Genomic DNA, 17026 nt, shown 5'->3' on the forward strand with positions numbered 1-17026 from the left:
TCAATATAATCGGTTACCACGACGACGATATTGGTTTCTATGACGACGAAACAAAACCATTGTAATTGTCTACTGATCTGACTTTTAAATATTGTGTCAAAATAATTTTGTCTACTCTATGTCATATTATGTACAAGTTTTTAATTTGTGAAAACTGTCATTATAGACAGCAGTGCGTGAAGGGTTTAAAGTGTGCGTGAAGTAACAATGTATTTTAAATGGGACTTACTTTTTCGCACTGTTTACATAAAATCAAATACACACTTTCATATAATCAAAATATCCTTAACTTTCGCTTTGTCATGGTAATGACAATATGAGCAATAAATTACAACAAAAGTTTTGACAGTTTCGTGGTTTGAAAGTAGTTAGAATTTTTAAATGTCAAAGTTTTAAAAATTGTAGAATATAAATGAATTGCAGTGGCGAAGAGTTACAATTTTTTTATTTGTTTATCGTAGATAAAATATTGTATGAAACTGTGTGTGAAGTACTTTTTGCGAACTTGCGCGATGTATAGCACTCGCTCCGTTGTCGCTCGTGCTCTAAATACCGCGTACGTTCGCAAAAAGCATACTTCACGAACTGTTTCATAAATAACTATTATTGCATACGGAGTGTCACAGATATGTTTAGGTTTCCATACTTTACGTGCTCGCAGTATAAGTAGAATTCGTTTAAATTTAGGAAAAAGTCGTCATTTAGAATTTATCTCTGCCAACAATTTTTAAATAAAAAATTATATTTATTAATTATCTAAAGAATGTTCCTATCTCGGACAACAGCAAACCAGCGCTGTTGATAATAAAAAAAATACATGTTATCCTCATAACATTAAAAAATTTTCGCATAAAAGATAACAAAACCTTAAAAATCTGGTGTTGTGGGTGTTAAATAGATTGGAATGGTAAATTGTGATATTCTTTTCCTGTGTAATCAAAATTATAAATAGCCAAATAATATGATTTTTGTTTAGTGGGTAACAATGATGTTGTCTATAGTTCTTCTCCTATGTGTTTGCTTGAGTGGATATGTAGTGTCAGAAAAGGTAAGTTTATTTATTTAAATAAAAAAAAGTGGCACATTATTACTAACATCTATTAACAACATTATTACTAAAAAGAACGATGTATTAAACGCTTTTTTTACATTTATATTTCAGATTTTTATTTTATATTTCCAATATATTAAAGAAGACTACATTATCGTTTTTCTACTTTTGAAAGTATGTCTCCTCCTCCTTTTAATATGTGTAGATTTTAGAATTTCAATAACACTATTGGCTTTCTATACTTTTTCCAGCTGCAACCTAAGAAATCTTTTATATATCCACACATAGTGAGTACTCCAAAAGAACTTTAAGACAGCCTATTAACCAAGCGCGGATCTAGAAATTCATACTAGGGGGGGCTAGACTTCCCGAAAATATTATTATTATTATTATCCAGATTTAGCCATACGGTTCACGCTCCCTTTAAGGTTCTGAGCACAATGCGGTCCCAGTATGGCTTCCAATTGTAATTTTCAAGCATTCTGCCAAGAACAAGGTTACCAATAGGTCCCTATCTCAATAGGTTATTAAATTAGCAACATGTTTGTCCATTTGCTCGCCAATGCCCGTAAGGTCTCTTCATTCTAGATACCGCGGTAATGTTGTTCTCTCTACTGTACCGAGTGGGTGATATTTTTGTGCCTTTGTGAGAAGTGTTCTTGTTTTCTGCTGAAGACTTATCCATTTTTGACCAGTTTATAACTCCAAATAAGTAACTGAGCACGGAAAAGGCGTTAAGGGCAAAAATTCACTCATCCCAGGTATTTACGGTATCAAAAAAATTGAGCTCTGGTGGGGCTCTTATCGTGCTATCAAGCCCTATGTGACTTGGTCTACTTGAGTATCTCTCAAAAATGTTCGTGTATGTATATCTGGACGTTGAAAGTGGTACAGTAACACTAAAACATATTGTTGCATAAATTATTATTTCAAATCAAACATTCTTCTTAAAACATTTACACAAAGTGATCATTTGGGCGCTCATAGCAACAGTGGCCTTACCCACAAATGGGTTGTGGGTTAGGCCACTGTTGCTCTGAGCGTCTTATTTATAGCAGTGATGTTCCTTTTCTGAAGTCTGAAGTCGGGAAAATTGTAGAACTATTAATACAATAGGGGAGTCTAAGGCCTCATTGACCCTTCTCTGTATCCGCTATTAATCGGATCAAGGATCGATTTATTATTAAATCAGTATTATCATGCAACGGTTTGCAGTTTTAAGCTATTACATATTTACCAGTTCTAGAATTTTTTTCAATACAATTTGGATTTTATAAGAGAAAAAAATATTATTCTGCCTTTTCGCTATTCTATTCTATTAGGCTGTTCTATTTCTGTCTTCAAACAAGAGTATTCTTCTTCCTAAACTTTCATCTTTTATCTTATTATTCTTATTTTACTTATGCAGCTCTAGATAGTTGGTTAGAGCACATACTATGCAACTCCCTTAGATTTCGTAACCAGGCGGTTCGTCTTTTCCCTACATCTCTTTTATTTTGCCCTCCATAATCAAACGGAGCAGACTAAAGTGAGGACCTCTTACTATAATGTGACCGAAATATTCGAAATATTCAAAAGCTTCCGCCTCCTTATAATTGTGTATGTAGTCTCTTCCCTCCTATTAACCCAATCAAGGACTTCAATATTTTTAATATTGTCTACCCATGATATTCGTTGCATTCGTCGATAAAACCAACGCAACGCTCGAATGCGTCAAATTTTTTAATCTCTAATTGCTTTAATGTCCAGGCTTCAGACCCATAGAGCAAGGTTGTAAAAAGGTAGCAGCGCAAAAATCTTAAGTCTCTACTACATAATAGATGTTTCAACAACCTTATCCCTAGAGACATCTTTAAGTCAACATAATAGATGTTTCGTTTTCAAAAATTTCGCCCTTGCTATTTCTATACGGCCTTTAGTCTTTTGTGTTTGTTCTGCGTTTTGACTAACCAATGTTCCTAGATATTTGTATTTGTCTGCCCTTTCTATTTTAATATTATTAATATTGATGTTTTGTAATTCTAATAACTGTGAATTTTAAGTTTTAATTTTTATTTAAGTTCATTTTAATACCATATTATTGTAGTTCACTTTTCGTTCTGCCGTTCCAGTATGTTCGTCAGACTTTATAGAGTTATTAATACAATCATTTTCGAGGTCTTCTAGATCTCCCTAGCTTTTGAATAATTATTGTAATTGAGTATTTTTATAGTAGCATTTGGTTTAATGTACTGTACATACGTTTGTCTCAATGTATCATTATAATGCTAAACTTGGCCGTTAAAAGGTAAACATTGGGCTTATTACGTATACCTTCATTTATTATTTAATTTCTTCTTCTGCCGACAATCATCATCATCACTCTCTCGACAACTGTTTTTGGTTCTTAGTCTATTCCAGGATTCTTTGTTATCCTGATTTCTTTCGTGATATTATCTCCAATTTTTTATTTTTAAAATTATTATATCTTTTTCTAGTTCTTCCATGCATTTCTGCATCTGTGTTACTCTTGTTCTTTTTACTATTAAATTTTTTTGTTTGTTTTATTTGGTATTTCGCCTTTTTCCCTTCTTTCCACATGTTTCATCCAATATGGCCCTTTTTTACTTTATATTACTATGTCGGGATCCCGGTATATTTCCTTTTATTCCCAAAGGTATTCAGGGCATTGTAGTTGTACATAGATAAGAATTAGCTTTGAAAATATTGGCTCTATCTATCACAATTTAAAAAAAGGAGTAATAACTCAAAAAATTTAGTTTTGGCCTATGGTACCTCAAACAACATTTTTCTAGAATATTACGCAGAATCTAAAAATTCAAAAATAAAATATACAGTGTATTCTATTTAAACCAAAGTTTTACCAAATTTCACGTATAACTGGAAAATGTGATATCTGTCAAAATATTTTCTATAAATTCGCCATAACTATTAATTCCCATAAACCAGTATTCATAATAATATCGTGTAAATAATTTCCCATATAGAGATACAGTAAGCTTGTCGTGAAACACCCTTTAAATTCCAAAAATGCTGTTACATTTTAGTTACTTCAGAAATTCATTTGTTTTTCAGTTACCTGGTGCTGTCCCTGTCGATATAAAATTCACAAAACTAATGGACGTTAAGTTGGAAAGTCCAAGTAGAACCAGCTCTTTGAGTAATGACATAGGAAGATTTCTTTATCCTCGACTTGAAAACACTGGTTCAGGTAAAGTTTTTGTTTGCTTCTTCACAAACATAGAGATTATTTATTTTTTATTGGATAATAATTAATTGGATAATAATTTTGTAGGACGCAAGTATGCTAAATTTGCAGTTACTCGAGCGCTATGTAGACCTATTGGGTTGTGAAGATTAGGTCCTAAAACCAAAAAAAGTTTAGTTAAGTTTTCCATTTTAGTGGAGACTTTCCTATTTTTAATTGAATTTTCCATTTCCAATTTTTTTAGTTTTTTTCCGATTATACCGCCATCTATCCACAATTCTAAAAAATATCTCAAATACAAGTTACTTATTTTTATGTAAGGAATGCAATTCTGCAATAAAAAATGGGGGCTCCTATTTAAAATTTTAAACTTACCCCCACCTCTCTGCGTGGGGGGTCGTATTTAGTATCATTCAATGGATTTTTTTAAAATATTGAACACGTATTTTTCAGTTTTTCAATCCGACGTTCATTTCGAGAAATATTCGCTTTTTTTTGTAAAACTTTGTGACTCGCCCATTTCCTTACGCCCCGCTCAAATCGTCAGATTTTTGAAATACACACTGTTGTGTATGTACCTAACTTTAGTCTAGTAAAATATGACTACACTACATGTAAATAGAAAATGTAAATTCGCACAGGTCGGAACAAATGTTATATCAAAGTTTAGGTGAGTACAAAAGATATTTTCAATAGTATCCAAATCATATCAGGGGATCATTGTTTACAATTAAACAATGATCCCCTCAATTAAACAATTAAAAAGGGGTAATTTTTGCACAATATTCACTCTTTTAACTGCTGAGATAATTTACATTTTAATAAAGGTCTTTAGGGTTTTTTTCTACCAAGCTGAAAGATATATCTTTTACATAAGACTTGCTAAATTAAATTTGACCCCCTGTTTATTTAAATAATAATTATATATAAATTTTGAAAATCAAATTTGCAAAAAATTATTATTTGCGTTTGAAATAAGTAATATAAGTTATTTTATTGTATAGAATAAGTTCCACTATATTATCAGTATCAAACAAAAAAAAAATGGTTAAAAAATATTTATTAATTTATGAAGTATTTAATTTGTTTATTAAATGTTAATATACTTTCAATTGCAAAAACGCTATTGTTGCCAAAAGAATACACATCTCTGTTAAGTCTTATTACTTTTATTTTTATATATTATATTTTCGATGAATTTATTGCTAAATTCAAATTTCAATCAAACTCCCCTCTAAAATTGCATTTGAAAATTATTGTTCTAATTTGTTTATAATTTGATATTTTAATAACGTCGCGGAGATTAAACATTTTGAAATACCGTTTCGATCATCGGGTTCCTGGGAATTTTTCACTAATTAACAATTTTTTTTTTGTCGTTTTTTCTTCTTTTTTACCTTGGAGTTATGTGACTACAGACCCTTTAAGGCTCATTCGCCGATACACCATTTTACAATATATTTTCCTGTGCTTAATATAATCTATCGTACTTTTATCCCACTTAATTTATTTGAGAATTAACCACTGGTCAGTGGGGAGACAACATTAAGAAAAGACATAGTTTTGCTTATACAGGGTGTTTCATTAAGGATGTCCAATCTCTGATTTGTAGGTTCTAGACCTCAAAATATTAAGATTTGACCAAAGTCACTCAAATAAAATATGGCTCCTTATTGAGTAGCAGGGTGTTTTATTTAAAAATTTAAAAAATATTTTGGCTCAGTATTTTAAAACTATTTGACGTATCCTTTTCATACTTGGTAGATAGTGCAGGTACTATACATCCTATGAAATTATGTTAAATACACGTTTCCGGCTTTTACCAGAGGCGTACTACTACAGCGGACAGCAAATGGTTGACCCTTCCCAAATTCTACGTCACTGGCGAAATTGTCATTTTAGCGCAATTTTTAGAATCTCCAATACACTTTATGTAAATAACATACTCTTCAATCGTAACGATAAAGTCATTAATTTTCGATATATTTGAAGTTAAACATGTAACGGCACAGTTATTTTGATTAAGGAGGGGGTATGGTTTGAAATCAACATATCAAGTACATTTTTGTGAATTTTTTTCGAAGCTATGGTACAAATATTTTATTTTTAAATTATATAAGCATATTCAGTACAATTCAAAGAATGCTTAGAAAAAAATCCAATCCAAAATATTGGAAAATAAGCCATTGGTGACAAATTTTGACAGGCAGCTCACAAAAGAATGGATTTTGCGGTGGACATCAGAACTCATCACTCGATCATATGAAACAAAAAAATCAAAAAGATTTAATAAGCTTATGAGTTTCACGAGGTCACAACGTCGAGTTTTTTATTTTTAATGATTTTTGAATTTTTGGTATCACTCAGAAATCAAAAAAATGAAATTTTTGGTAAAAATTTTGTGAAAATCAACAGACTTATTATTGTTGAACAAAAAATAAGCAAAAAAAGAAAAATATCTCGACGTTGTTACCTCATGAAATGTCCAAAGAAAATATGTGCAAAATATCAGGTAGATCGGCCCAGTAGTTTTTCACTTACAATGTCCACCGCATTTGAAAAAGCAGTTTTGAGAAAAATGCGTTTAAAGTTTTGACAACTGCATATTCATCTTCTTATTTGTCTGCCAAATCGTAAAGTGATGCACATTGGAATATGTTTTTTAAATCGAGGAGTAATCTACAAAAGAGAAGGCGAACAGTTGTTTAACATTTCTCACTACGCTCAAGCGTGCTGGCGCGAAGCCGCGGCAACGTGAGTCGAAGGTAGGGATATTCAACACCCTGTATCTCTGGTAATTTTACTCCGATTATTTTGAAATTTTCAGAGAGTATTCTTGGAAGTATGCACTTTTATTTGAAATAATAAAAAAAATTAAATATTTCAAACCATACCCCCCCCCCCCTTAATGTTTTGTACCGGTTAATTTTTAATTTCAAATATCTCGAATGCTAATGATTTTATCGTTAAGACTGAAGAGTGTATTATTCATTCTTAACGATAAATTAATTAGTTTTCGAGATTTTTAAAACTAAAAATTAAGCGGCACAATACATTAATCAAAATAACTAAATAACTGTGCCATTACAATATGTTTAACTTCAAATATCTCGAAAGCTCATGACTTTATCGTTACGAGTGAAGAGAATGTTATTTACATAGAGAGTATTGGAGAATCTAAAAATTGTGCTAACATGGCACTTTCACCAGTGACGTAGAATTTGGAAGGGTCAAAAGTTTACAGTCCCCTGTCGTACCCCTCTGGTAATAGCCGGAAACTTGTATTTAACCTAATTGCATAGGGTGTATAGTATTTACACTCTCTACCAGGTGTGAAAAGTGTACCCTGTAACTCAATAAGGAGCGATATTTTATTTAAGTTATTTTGGTTAAATCTTAATATTTTGAGGTCTAAAATCTACAATTCAGAGATTGGACATTATTAATGAAACCCCCTCTATAGGAAAAACTATATTTTTACTATAAGGAAAAAGAAGAAGAAGAAGAAAAAGCGACAAAAGAATTTGTTAATTATTGAAAAATTCCCAGAAATCCGATTAGCGAAACGGTATTTCAAAATGTTTAATCCCCGCGACGTTATTAAAAAAACAAATTATAAACAAATGAGAACAATTTCCAAATGCCATTTTAGAGGAGAGTTATATTGAAATTTGAAGTCGAAAACATACATAAAAATAAAAGTAATGAGATCTTACACAGATTTATATTCTTTTGGTAACAACCGCGTTTTTGCAATTGAAAATATAGTAATATTAATAAACAAATTAAATATTTCATAAATTATTCAATATTTTTTAACCAATTTTTTTTGTTTAACCTTCGGATGACCAAGGGGGTAAATTTTGACCCAATGCATGTTTTTATTTAATAAATTCAGAAATATTTTCAATTTAAAACTCATTATTTTTTTATTTAACTTTAATATAATTCTAGATACCCTCATATTTTGTAATAAAAAAAAATTCCGTATATTTTACAAAAAAAATAATTTTTTTCTGAATTTGGGGACCAAGACGAACTCCTTTGGCCTACCATGTTCCAATTTTATATTAAGTAAATACCGTCTATTATGTGGAATTGTATGTAAAAAACATTCCAATATTGAAAAAAAATTGTTTGTTAAACCTGTGACGACGTAAATTAGTATATTTTAAAATTTCTTTATTTCTAAGTTCAAAACGATGATTCCTGTTTTTGTTCAGTTATAATTAAAAATATGTTTTACTAATGTTTATTTATCATTTTTTGATAAAATTTTAACATTAAAATTATGATACATTATTTTATTTCTTAAAACAACTTAATTTTTTGTCAATTGTCATTTTTGACTGGGGTCATTTTTGACCCCCTTTGATCATCTGTGTAGCAAAAAAAGGTTGGTCATCGGAAGGTTAATACTGGTAACACAGCCCAACTTCTCCTATTAATAAAATAATTTATAGTGCTTATTTAAATATATTTCTTTTTCAAAATTGATTTTTAAATATTATATATAATTATTTAAATAAATAGGGGGTCAAATTTAATTTAGTAAGTCTTACATAAAAGATTATTCCTTCAACTTTGCAGAAAAAAAGCCTAAAGACCTTCATTAAAATGTAAATTACCTCAGCAGTTAAAAAAGTAAATATTGTGCAAAAATGACCGGTTTTTAATTATTTAAACAATTATCTCCTCATATGATTTGCATACTTTTTTGAAAATATATTTTGTATTCACCTAAACTTTGATATAAAATTTGTTTCAATCTGTACGGAATTACATTTTGAATTTTTTTATTTTATTAGTCTATTTACCTTACCTTAATCTGGCGATTTCGGGTTTTTCTAAGGATATATTTTTTTCGGACCCTCCTTAACGAACTCTCCTGTACTAAGAGCCCATATTTATATGGTAGGGGTACATTTTTTACAGGGCAGAAGGTTTCTCTCCATGTGATTTTCTGACGCTCTCGAGTAACTGCAAAAATCCCCGCTTGGGCTCTGCTACCATTAGAACATTATTTATAAAACGAATCTCATGCAAAATGTTATTTCAAGTTGCACACCTAAAGTCAAATTTTTGTAATACAGATACTATTAATCACCAAACCTTAAAAAAATTTCTAAATTGTTTAAACTATTCATGATTTTTTTGTTAGTACAAGCCTGCGTTGCCAAAAAAATATATTTTCTATCTGCTTAAACTACTACCTTTTACATTCCATGAAAAACTATCGAAATATTCTGTATACGATCGATTATTGTAATTATCAATAAAAAAAAAGATATACATATTTAAAAGCAGTAAAAATTATTTTAGAAGCCAGAGAAGACTATTTGCAAATTCCCTTAAAGTTGTCATTTGGGGTAGATAAGCAAAATGGAATTCCTGAATACGAAAAAACTACTTCAATTATTTTTGACCAATGTAAATATTTGGTAGGTAGAAATCAATTACCGATTTGTCGATTGAATCCAGTTGCGACAAATTTAGAGAATAATTATCCAAGAAGTTGCAGAGAAATTCTAGAAGCTGGTGAGGAAAATTTTTTTCTTATTTAAAATTTTTAATTATTACCTGTAAAACACATTACTTTATTAGCAGTTTCGATTATTTTTATTTGTTTTTATTTAATTTGTAGCAGTGAACGTTGTATAATAGTATATTATGCAACCAGCATCATATTGGTATATATTATATTGTATTTTCTACGATCATTCGGTTAGAAGATGATTTTTCGGATTTTTCTACACGCTGATTGCGAATTTAACAATGAAAATTCTGTAATTTAAGACTAAATAAAGATGCTTTAGAAGTGAAAAATGTTCATGATGGTCAAAGATAGTAAAAACTTACCATACCACTTTCTTATTTCAATTATTATACGTAGAGTACAGCGAAGTTGGAAAAAAATATTTTTTCACATTAAATTTAAACTAATAGAGTTGACAGATTGATTCCCCACAAGGGGTAGGTAAGGGGTAAAAAATTACTAGGGTGGTAATATATTCGTAAAAATCTAGTAAAACACTGTTAGGCCTGGATCCCGGGTACCTTTTCAATAAACTCTCATGCAAAAATCAGACTGCATTTTATCACCAACATAATTCCTGTCATTTGAACTGTTTCACGGGTCGGAGTTATTAAAACCCCCAATGTATTTGTCGGGCAAAAATGTTTTCATCTAATATATTATATAAAGTTTGCCATTGAATAAACTTAAAAACAACCTTCTGGTTTTCACAATCATAGACTTGTCAGGATGACACGTTCCACAATTAAAACTTCCCCTGTTCCAGTGTTCAAATACATCAAAGTTTGTCCGACTAGACACTATTAAGTTAATAACAAAGTTTCAGCTTGCTATTATTCAACTTTTTTTGGTACGCGGGATCCAGGCCTATGTGGTACTTCAAAATTTTTTTTTTAATTCTGCAAGCTTGAATATTAAGCTAGCGGATTCGTTCCAATTAAGAGTGGTATGGGGGTAAAAACTTATTAGAGTGATAAGAGATTAGTGAAAAATGGGTGAAAAAAAATGGTGTAGATTAAATTGGATTCCGCTTATGAGACCCCGTTACCTTGAGGATCCATTGAATGTAGTATATTTATATGAATTTTTTGGTGTATTAATAAATATTATTATTTAGGAAACAATAAATCTGGTGTCTACCAAATTAAACCACGCACCTCCAATAAAGCTTATTATGTTCTGTGTGATATGGAAACTAAAGCTGGAGGCTGGACTCATATCCAGAAGAGATTTGACGGATCTCAAGATTTTTATCTACCTTGGAGAGATTACAAATTCGGTTTTGGTGATCTAATGGGTGAATTTTGGATAGGGCTTGAAAATATTTATCACATGACAGGTAATGTATCTTCTATTTAGATCCATATCAAAGCTTATTAACGCTAAATGTAGAATCATGTATACCTACATAAAATTTTCAATTATTTCAATGTACTATTCATAACCTAATACATCATAGTTATTCCGGGAGCCAGGCCTGTTTTGTGGTCAATCAAAATCCACGGAGATTCAGAGTGTATTCCACATATGTATTTTGACCCGCTAATCTTCTCCAAGCTTGTGCTGGGCTACCTCTTTTTTACCTCTTTTTTAGGGTATTCTTTGCAATACTGGAGCTATTTTTTCCGAGTTTGTGACCGATTCAAGTCCACTTTCTGGACCGTATTTCACTCCTATCCTCGTTTGTTCGGTCAGGTGTAACAGATCTTCATTTCCGATGAACCAGAATGTTTGGCCAGAGAATATGAACGATTCTTCATAGCCATTTATTAACAAAGACCTGCAGTTTGTGTGTAAGGTGTGTAACGAATTACTGACCGTAAATAACTGGTTCCGTCTCGATAGCGTGTCACGTAAGCAGACATCTGGAATGATGACTCATCAGACGAGCGAGGAAAAGATTTCTCGAGAAAGATCGCCCATGCATTACTAAAGTTGGGCGGTTCCGTTTTTCTGGAACGTTCGAGAACATGATATGTATTTTTGTATTCAATATAAATAATGATAAAATTTTGAGGAGTAGTGAGTCTGTAAAAATAAATTCGTCTGTTATATAAATTAAAATCGTATATAAACACGAACCTCTTGTTTCTTTGTAATTATAAGTTATTACAGTAAATCACCGCTACAGGTGTTTTTGTCACTTTCCATTTTTCACATGCGTAGAGTAAAAAAACAAGACATTTTACTGGAATATTCGGATCTTCTTCTTTGTAGTATACTGGCCAGATCTCTTAACAGAGTTGAGCATGCTGAATGTTTGTTGAGCTATTCGTATCCTCATATGAATATCGTCTTCTGTATTTACTTCCGCTTTCTGTTTTGACACTTCCAAGATACGAAAAAACTTTCCTCAGTTTAAATCTGCATATATAGTAAATAATATGTAGTCTCCTGCATTTATTTTATGGATTTGGTTTTATTAATATTGATGTTCTATCCAAATACTAATTGTTTCTATTAAACTTCTTGAAGTAGTTGCCATCTATTTCGGATGTTGGCGACCATCATGGCAATGTATACTAAGCACACTGCTGATCTGAAAAGATTTGTGGTTGTTGTGTTAAACTACGTACGTAGATTTTCCAGCTTGGAAATCCTTTCCATTTCTGGTCTTAGTTTTTCTTCTATTTTTCCCAGTAAAATTAGTTGCAGTAAGCCATTTCTTTCGCCTTTCCTCATGATGTAACAGATGTACTCGATATTGGCTGTTTTTATTGTGGTTGATAACTCTTTTTCCTTTTGTATTCTTAAAAAGACGCCCTGATTAGTAATGTGGTTGGTATAAGGTATCTTCAGGATTCGAGATAAAGCCACATTTCGAAAGCTTCAATTTTCTTGCTGGTAGCGTCTGTGGGAGTCCACGACTCAACTCCGTATAACAGTCTAGGGAAGATAATATAACATCGTACTAACCTGGTGTTTGTTGGTATAAATAAATCATGAAATTTAAATAGCTTGACCATTTTTTGAAACAAAAATCTTGGCCCCAATTTTCATTGATGTTCGTTCTAATAAAGTTCTATCCATAGATTAATATTAATTATTAACTGATTATTATTCATATTAATAATTAACTTAAAATAAAGCTATAATTATGCATAACATTTTTTGTAGCATTCGATAGAAACGAACTTCTTGTAGAGCTAACAGAAACGAATAAAAATATCAGCTACGCACAATATTCAACGTTCTCAGTTGGTTGCGAAATGGACGGCTATCCATTAAAGGAACTCACAGGATACTCAGGAAATGCTGGGGATGGTCTAGCCAATCACATTGGTATGAAGTTTTCAACATTTGATGTGGATCAAGATAAATCCCCTGTGCATTGTGCTCAAATTTATGGTAAATGCATTTTTGTGATTGTTGACTTACCCGAAACACTTCAGAAACCGCACAGAACACTGAGAGGAAGGTATCTTCGGTATGTTCTTCGGAGCTTTGCCTTTGTTCTTGATGATAATTTGGCTTTTCTCATAGTTAGACTTCTGGAATTGCTTTACAATTCTGTACAATTTTTGCCTTCTTATCCTTGTAACATGGAATATGAACGTGAGTCACTTGTCCAGGGTGAACCTGAGGTAATTTGCTTCATTTGGCCATCCGATGGGAGTCTCGATCTTTCTAGCTGTTCGGTTGGAGGGCTTTCTAGGAGGTCGGCAATCATAATAGCTATTCGGACTTTAAAGATGGCTGCTCTGAAAAGTTCATTTGATGTACATCCGTACCATTCTCTCAAGTTGCGCAGCCACGATACTCTGCGTCTGCCTATGCTTATTTTTCCTTGAATGTTTCCCTGCATAATGAGTTGAAGCAAGTTGTATCTCTCCACATGTAATATGTCGGAGATATTAGAATTTTCTGGTTTTGATTGTATTTAAGACTTCCATTTCTTTATTCATCTTTCTCAGAACCTCTTTCTTTGTGACGTGTTCCTTTACACAATTCTTCTATACACCCACAACTCGAATGATCCCCTCTTTTCATTGATGCCACATTCAAGGTCCAAGCTTCCATTTGTAAAACAAAGTCGAGAAACCTTAGCCCTTAGCAAACTTTACTCTTAACTCTAACGTTAGATCTCTTGTGCAGAGCACTTTTCTCATTTTGTTAAAATGTTCTCTAGCCTTTTATATTCTAATTTTAATCTCCTGGAAGTAATCATTCTAGCAGTTGCTCATGAGTGGATCATTGTTCGCAGATATGAATAGTGGTCTACTCGTTCAACGTTGGTTCCGTTTCTGAGGAGATTCTCGTTATATCTTTGAGTTTTAGATATTCTCTTAAATTCTGTCTTCTTGATGTTCATTGCTAGGCCGTATTTTTGGCTATATATCGCTATTCTGTTCACCACTCTCTGAAGATCTTCAATATTTTCGGCTATGATGACAGTGTCATCCGCATATCTAATGTTATTAATGGGAATTCCGTTCACTTTTATTCCAGATGTTTCACCCTCAAGACTTTTTTAGGATCTCTTCCGAGTAGGCATTAAACAGAACTTGCGACAATAGGCATCCCTGTCTCACTACATGTAAAATTTCAATTTCCTCTGACAGCTGTTTGTTAACACGTACTTTTGCTAGCTGCTTATAGTATAAATAAGATATGATCCTGAGGTCATTTTAGTCTATCTTCAATATCAGGACATTCAATAATTGTTCATATCGTACGTTATCGAAAGCTTTATTATAGTCAATAAAATAGACATCTATAACTTAATTGACGTCTAGGGACCTTAGTATTAGGATATTATATAAGTGAAAAAAGAGTTTCACGCATTCCTAGGCCTTTCCGGATCTTTAATTTTTAGGACTTAATGCCATGGCGTTGCTGTATTCATAGTTCTTTATTTTGTAGATCAATCCTTTATGCCAAACTCTGTCACATGTTTTCCTGACGTCTAAGAAGCCTGCTCCTGGGTACTGTCTATGCTGAAAGCCGGCTACGATGTATTTTGTTAGCCTGAGTACCTAGTATTGAATGTTTGGCTCTAAATCCGGATTGGACTTCTGGCAAAACCAGCCCTTATGTTTCCTCTTTGAGTCTTGAGAGTATAACTCTTTTCTGTAATTTTGTTGACTGCTGTAAGCTTATTTGCCTGTATGTAGTTATATGAAAAGTCGCTGTTTTTTCTTGATAACATGACTTCCATCCATAGGTAAGACAATTTTCTGAATCTCATCAGTGCGTTTATTATATTGTTCGTGAAATAAACCGCTAGCTGCTTTCAATGGGAGGTATTTTAGAGCCGTGTTAGTTTATCTACAACAAAAATATAAATATTAATAGCTTAATATGTTTAGGAGAGAAGGAGAACTATATGGTCTTAAGGTGGATGTAAAAAAAACTAAAACAATGGTAATTTCAAAAAAGCACACACCAGTTATAAACATCATAGTCAACAACAATCTCGTTGAACAAGTGAAAAAGTTTAAGTACCTAGGATGTTGGATACATGAAACCTTACACCAAGAACAAGAGATTAAATGTAGAATAGAATAGGCAAGAAACGCCTTCTTAAAGATGCGACAGTTACTCACTGCCCGCAATATTGATCTGTCCCTACGATACCGCATGATAAAGTGTTATGTATATAGTGTACTGTTGCGCGGCGTGGAAGCTTGGACGTTAACAGTCAGGTCGTTACGAATTTTAGAGGGCTTTGAGATGTGGGTATTTCGTCGTATGCTGAAAATTCCATGGACCGACCGCATTAGAAATGAAGAAGTTTTAAGGAGTATGAGTAGAGAACTCACAGGAATTGTCAAGAGACGTAAAACATCTTATCTTGGACACGTTTTTAGACACGACAGGTATAACTTCCTTCAACTTATTATGGAAGGGAAAATAGAAGGAAGAAGCGGTCCGGGTAGACGACAAATGACCTGGCTGCGCAACATCAAAGAATGGACAAGATTAGACTTTCAAAGTCTAATAAGAAAAGCCCAAAATAGAGAAGAATTTGCAGAAGTCATCGCCAACCTTCGCTAAGAAGACGGCACCCAAAGAAGAAGAAGTAATATGTTTACAGAATAGATCAATAAAGCAGTAAATATACTGAATTGTAGGAGACTAGGAAAGAAAATATCAAAAGAGAAATACCGAAGAATAAACTGTACAATAATTATTAGATGATGAAAGGGTTGCCAATGCGAGTCCATTATACAATTGGATATGGTAATTGAGTCAATACTCGCAATCTATAGTTTGTATTTTTTATTAGTTGTTATGTAATCATGTGGCAACCGGTTTCGAGTCTTACAATATATGACTCATCATCAGGCCCAGTACAAAAAGTCTTCTCTATACAAACTACAAGCTAAAAAACACAAAACGAGAGACATGTACACATATATATATAAAACATGAAAAACAACTTTGTCTTGGTTTCAATCACATACAATAAAGCCAAGCAACTGTTTAGTATTGAACTCAACAGTCCATATCATGTAAAATGAGACATTATATCATTGGGAGCGACCAATCTGATGAAAAGTGCTTGGTATATAATTTGATATATATGCTACCATCAATCCTTAACTAGTCAAGGGTAGCATATATATCAAATTATATACCAAGCACTTTTCATCAGATTGGTCGCTCCCAATGATATAATGTCTCATTTTACATGATATGGACTGTTGAGTTCAATACTAAACAGTTGCTTGGCTTTATTGTATGTGATTGAAACCAAGACAAAGTTGTTTTTCATGTTTTATATATATGTGTACATGTATCTCGTTTTGTGTTTTTTAGCTTGTAGTTTGTATAGAGAAGACTTTTTGTACTGGGCCTGATGATGAGTCATATATTGTAAGACTCGAAACCGGTTGCCCCATGATTACAAAACAACTAATAAAAAATACAAACTATAGATTGCGAGTATTGACTCAATTACCATATCCAATTGAATAATTATTAGATTATTTGAATATACCTTTCATTTAGATAATAATTTTCTATGTTGTAGAGGGCGCTTGGTGGTATGGATCACCCTGCCATACCAGCAATCTTAATGGAAAATTTATGACAGTCGTACTTCCTGAAGCATATACCGCGCATGGTCTTAACTGGTATCCTCTAAAAACAGTTCATGTCAACTTGGCTGGTTCCAGAATGATGATTAGGCCAATTGGAGAATAAACAATTATTAATGGAAGAATATGTACATCAACAAATGTGTGCCTCTATGTAAAATATTTTAATATAATTGATATGCATTTTT

General features: G+C 32.3%; 1 protein-coding gene across 1 annotated transcript; it reads left to right on the plus strand.

The window, feature by feature from the left end:
• Positions 1 to 897: 897 nt before the first annotated feature.
• Positions 898 to 17026, plus strand: LOC114336785 (microfibril-associated glycoprotein 4-like). The gene is made up of 6 exons (XM_028287162.2): positions 898 to 1048; positions 4127 to 4262; positions 9582 to 9797; positions 10913 to 11134; positions 12913 to 13143; positions 16772 to 17026. The coding sequence occupies exons 1-6, from the start codon at positions 986 to 988 to the stop codon at positions 16942 to 16944; spliced, it is 1041 nt and encodes a 346-aa protein (XP_028142963.1). The 5' UTR covers positions 898 to 985; the 3' UTR covers positions 16945 to 17026.

The sequence above is a fragment of the Diabrotica virgifera genome, chromosome 7 (assembly GCF_917563875.1).
Source record: "Diabrotica virgifera virgifera chromosome 7, PGI_DIABVI_V3a".
Classification (NCBI taxonomy): Eukaryota; Metazoa; Arthropoda; class Insecta; order Coleoptera; family Chrysomelidae; genus Diabrotica; species Diabrotica virgifera.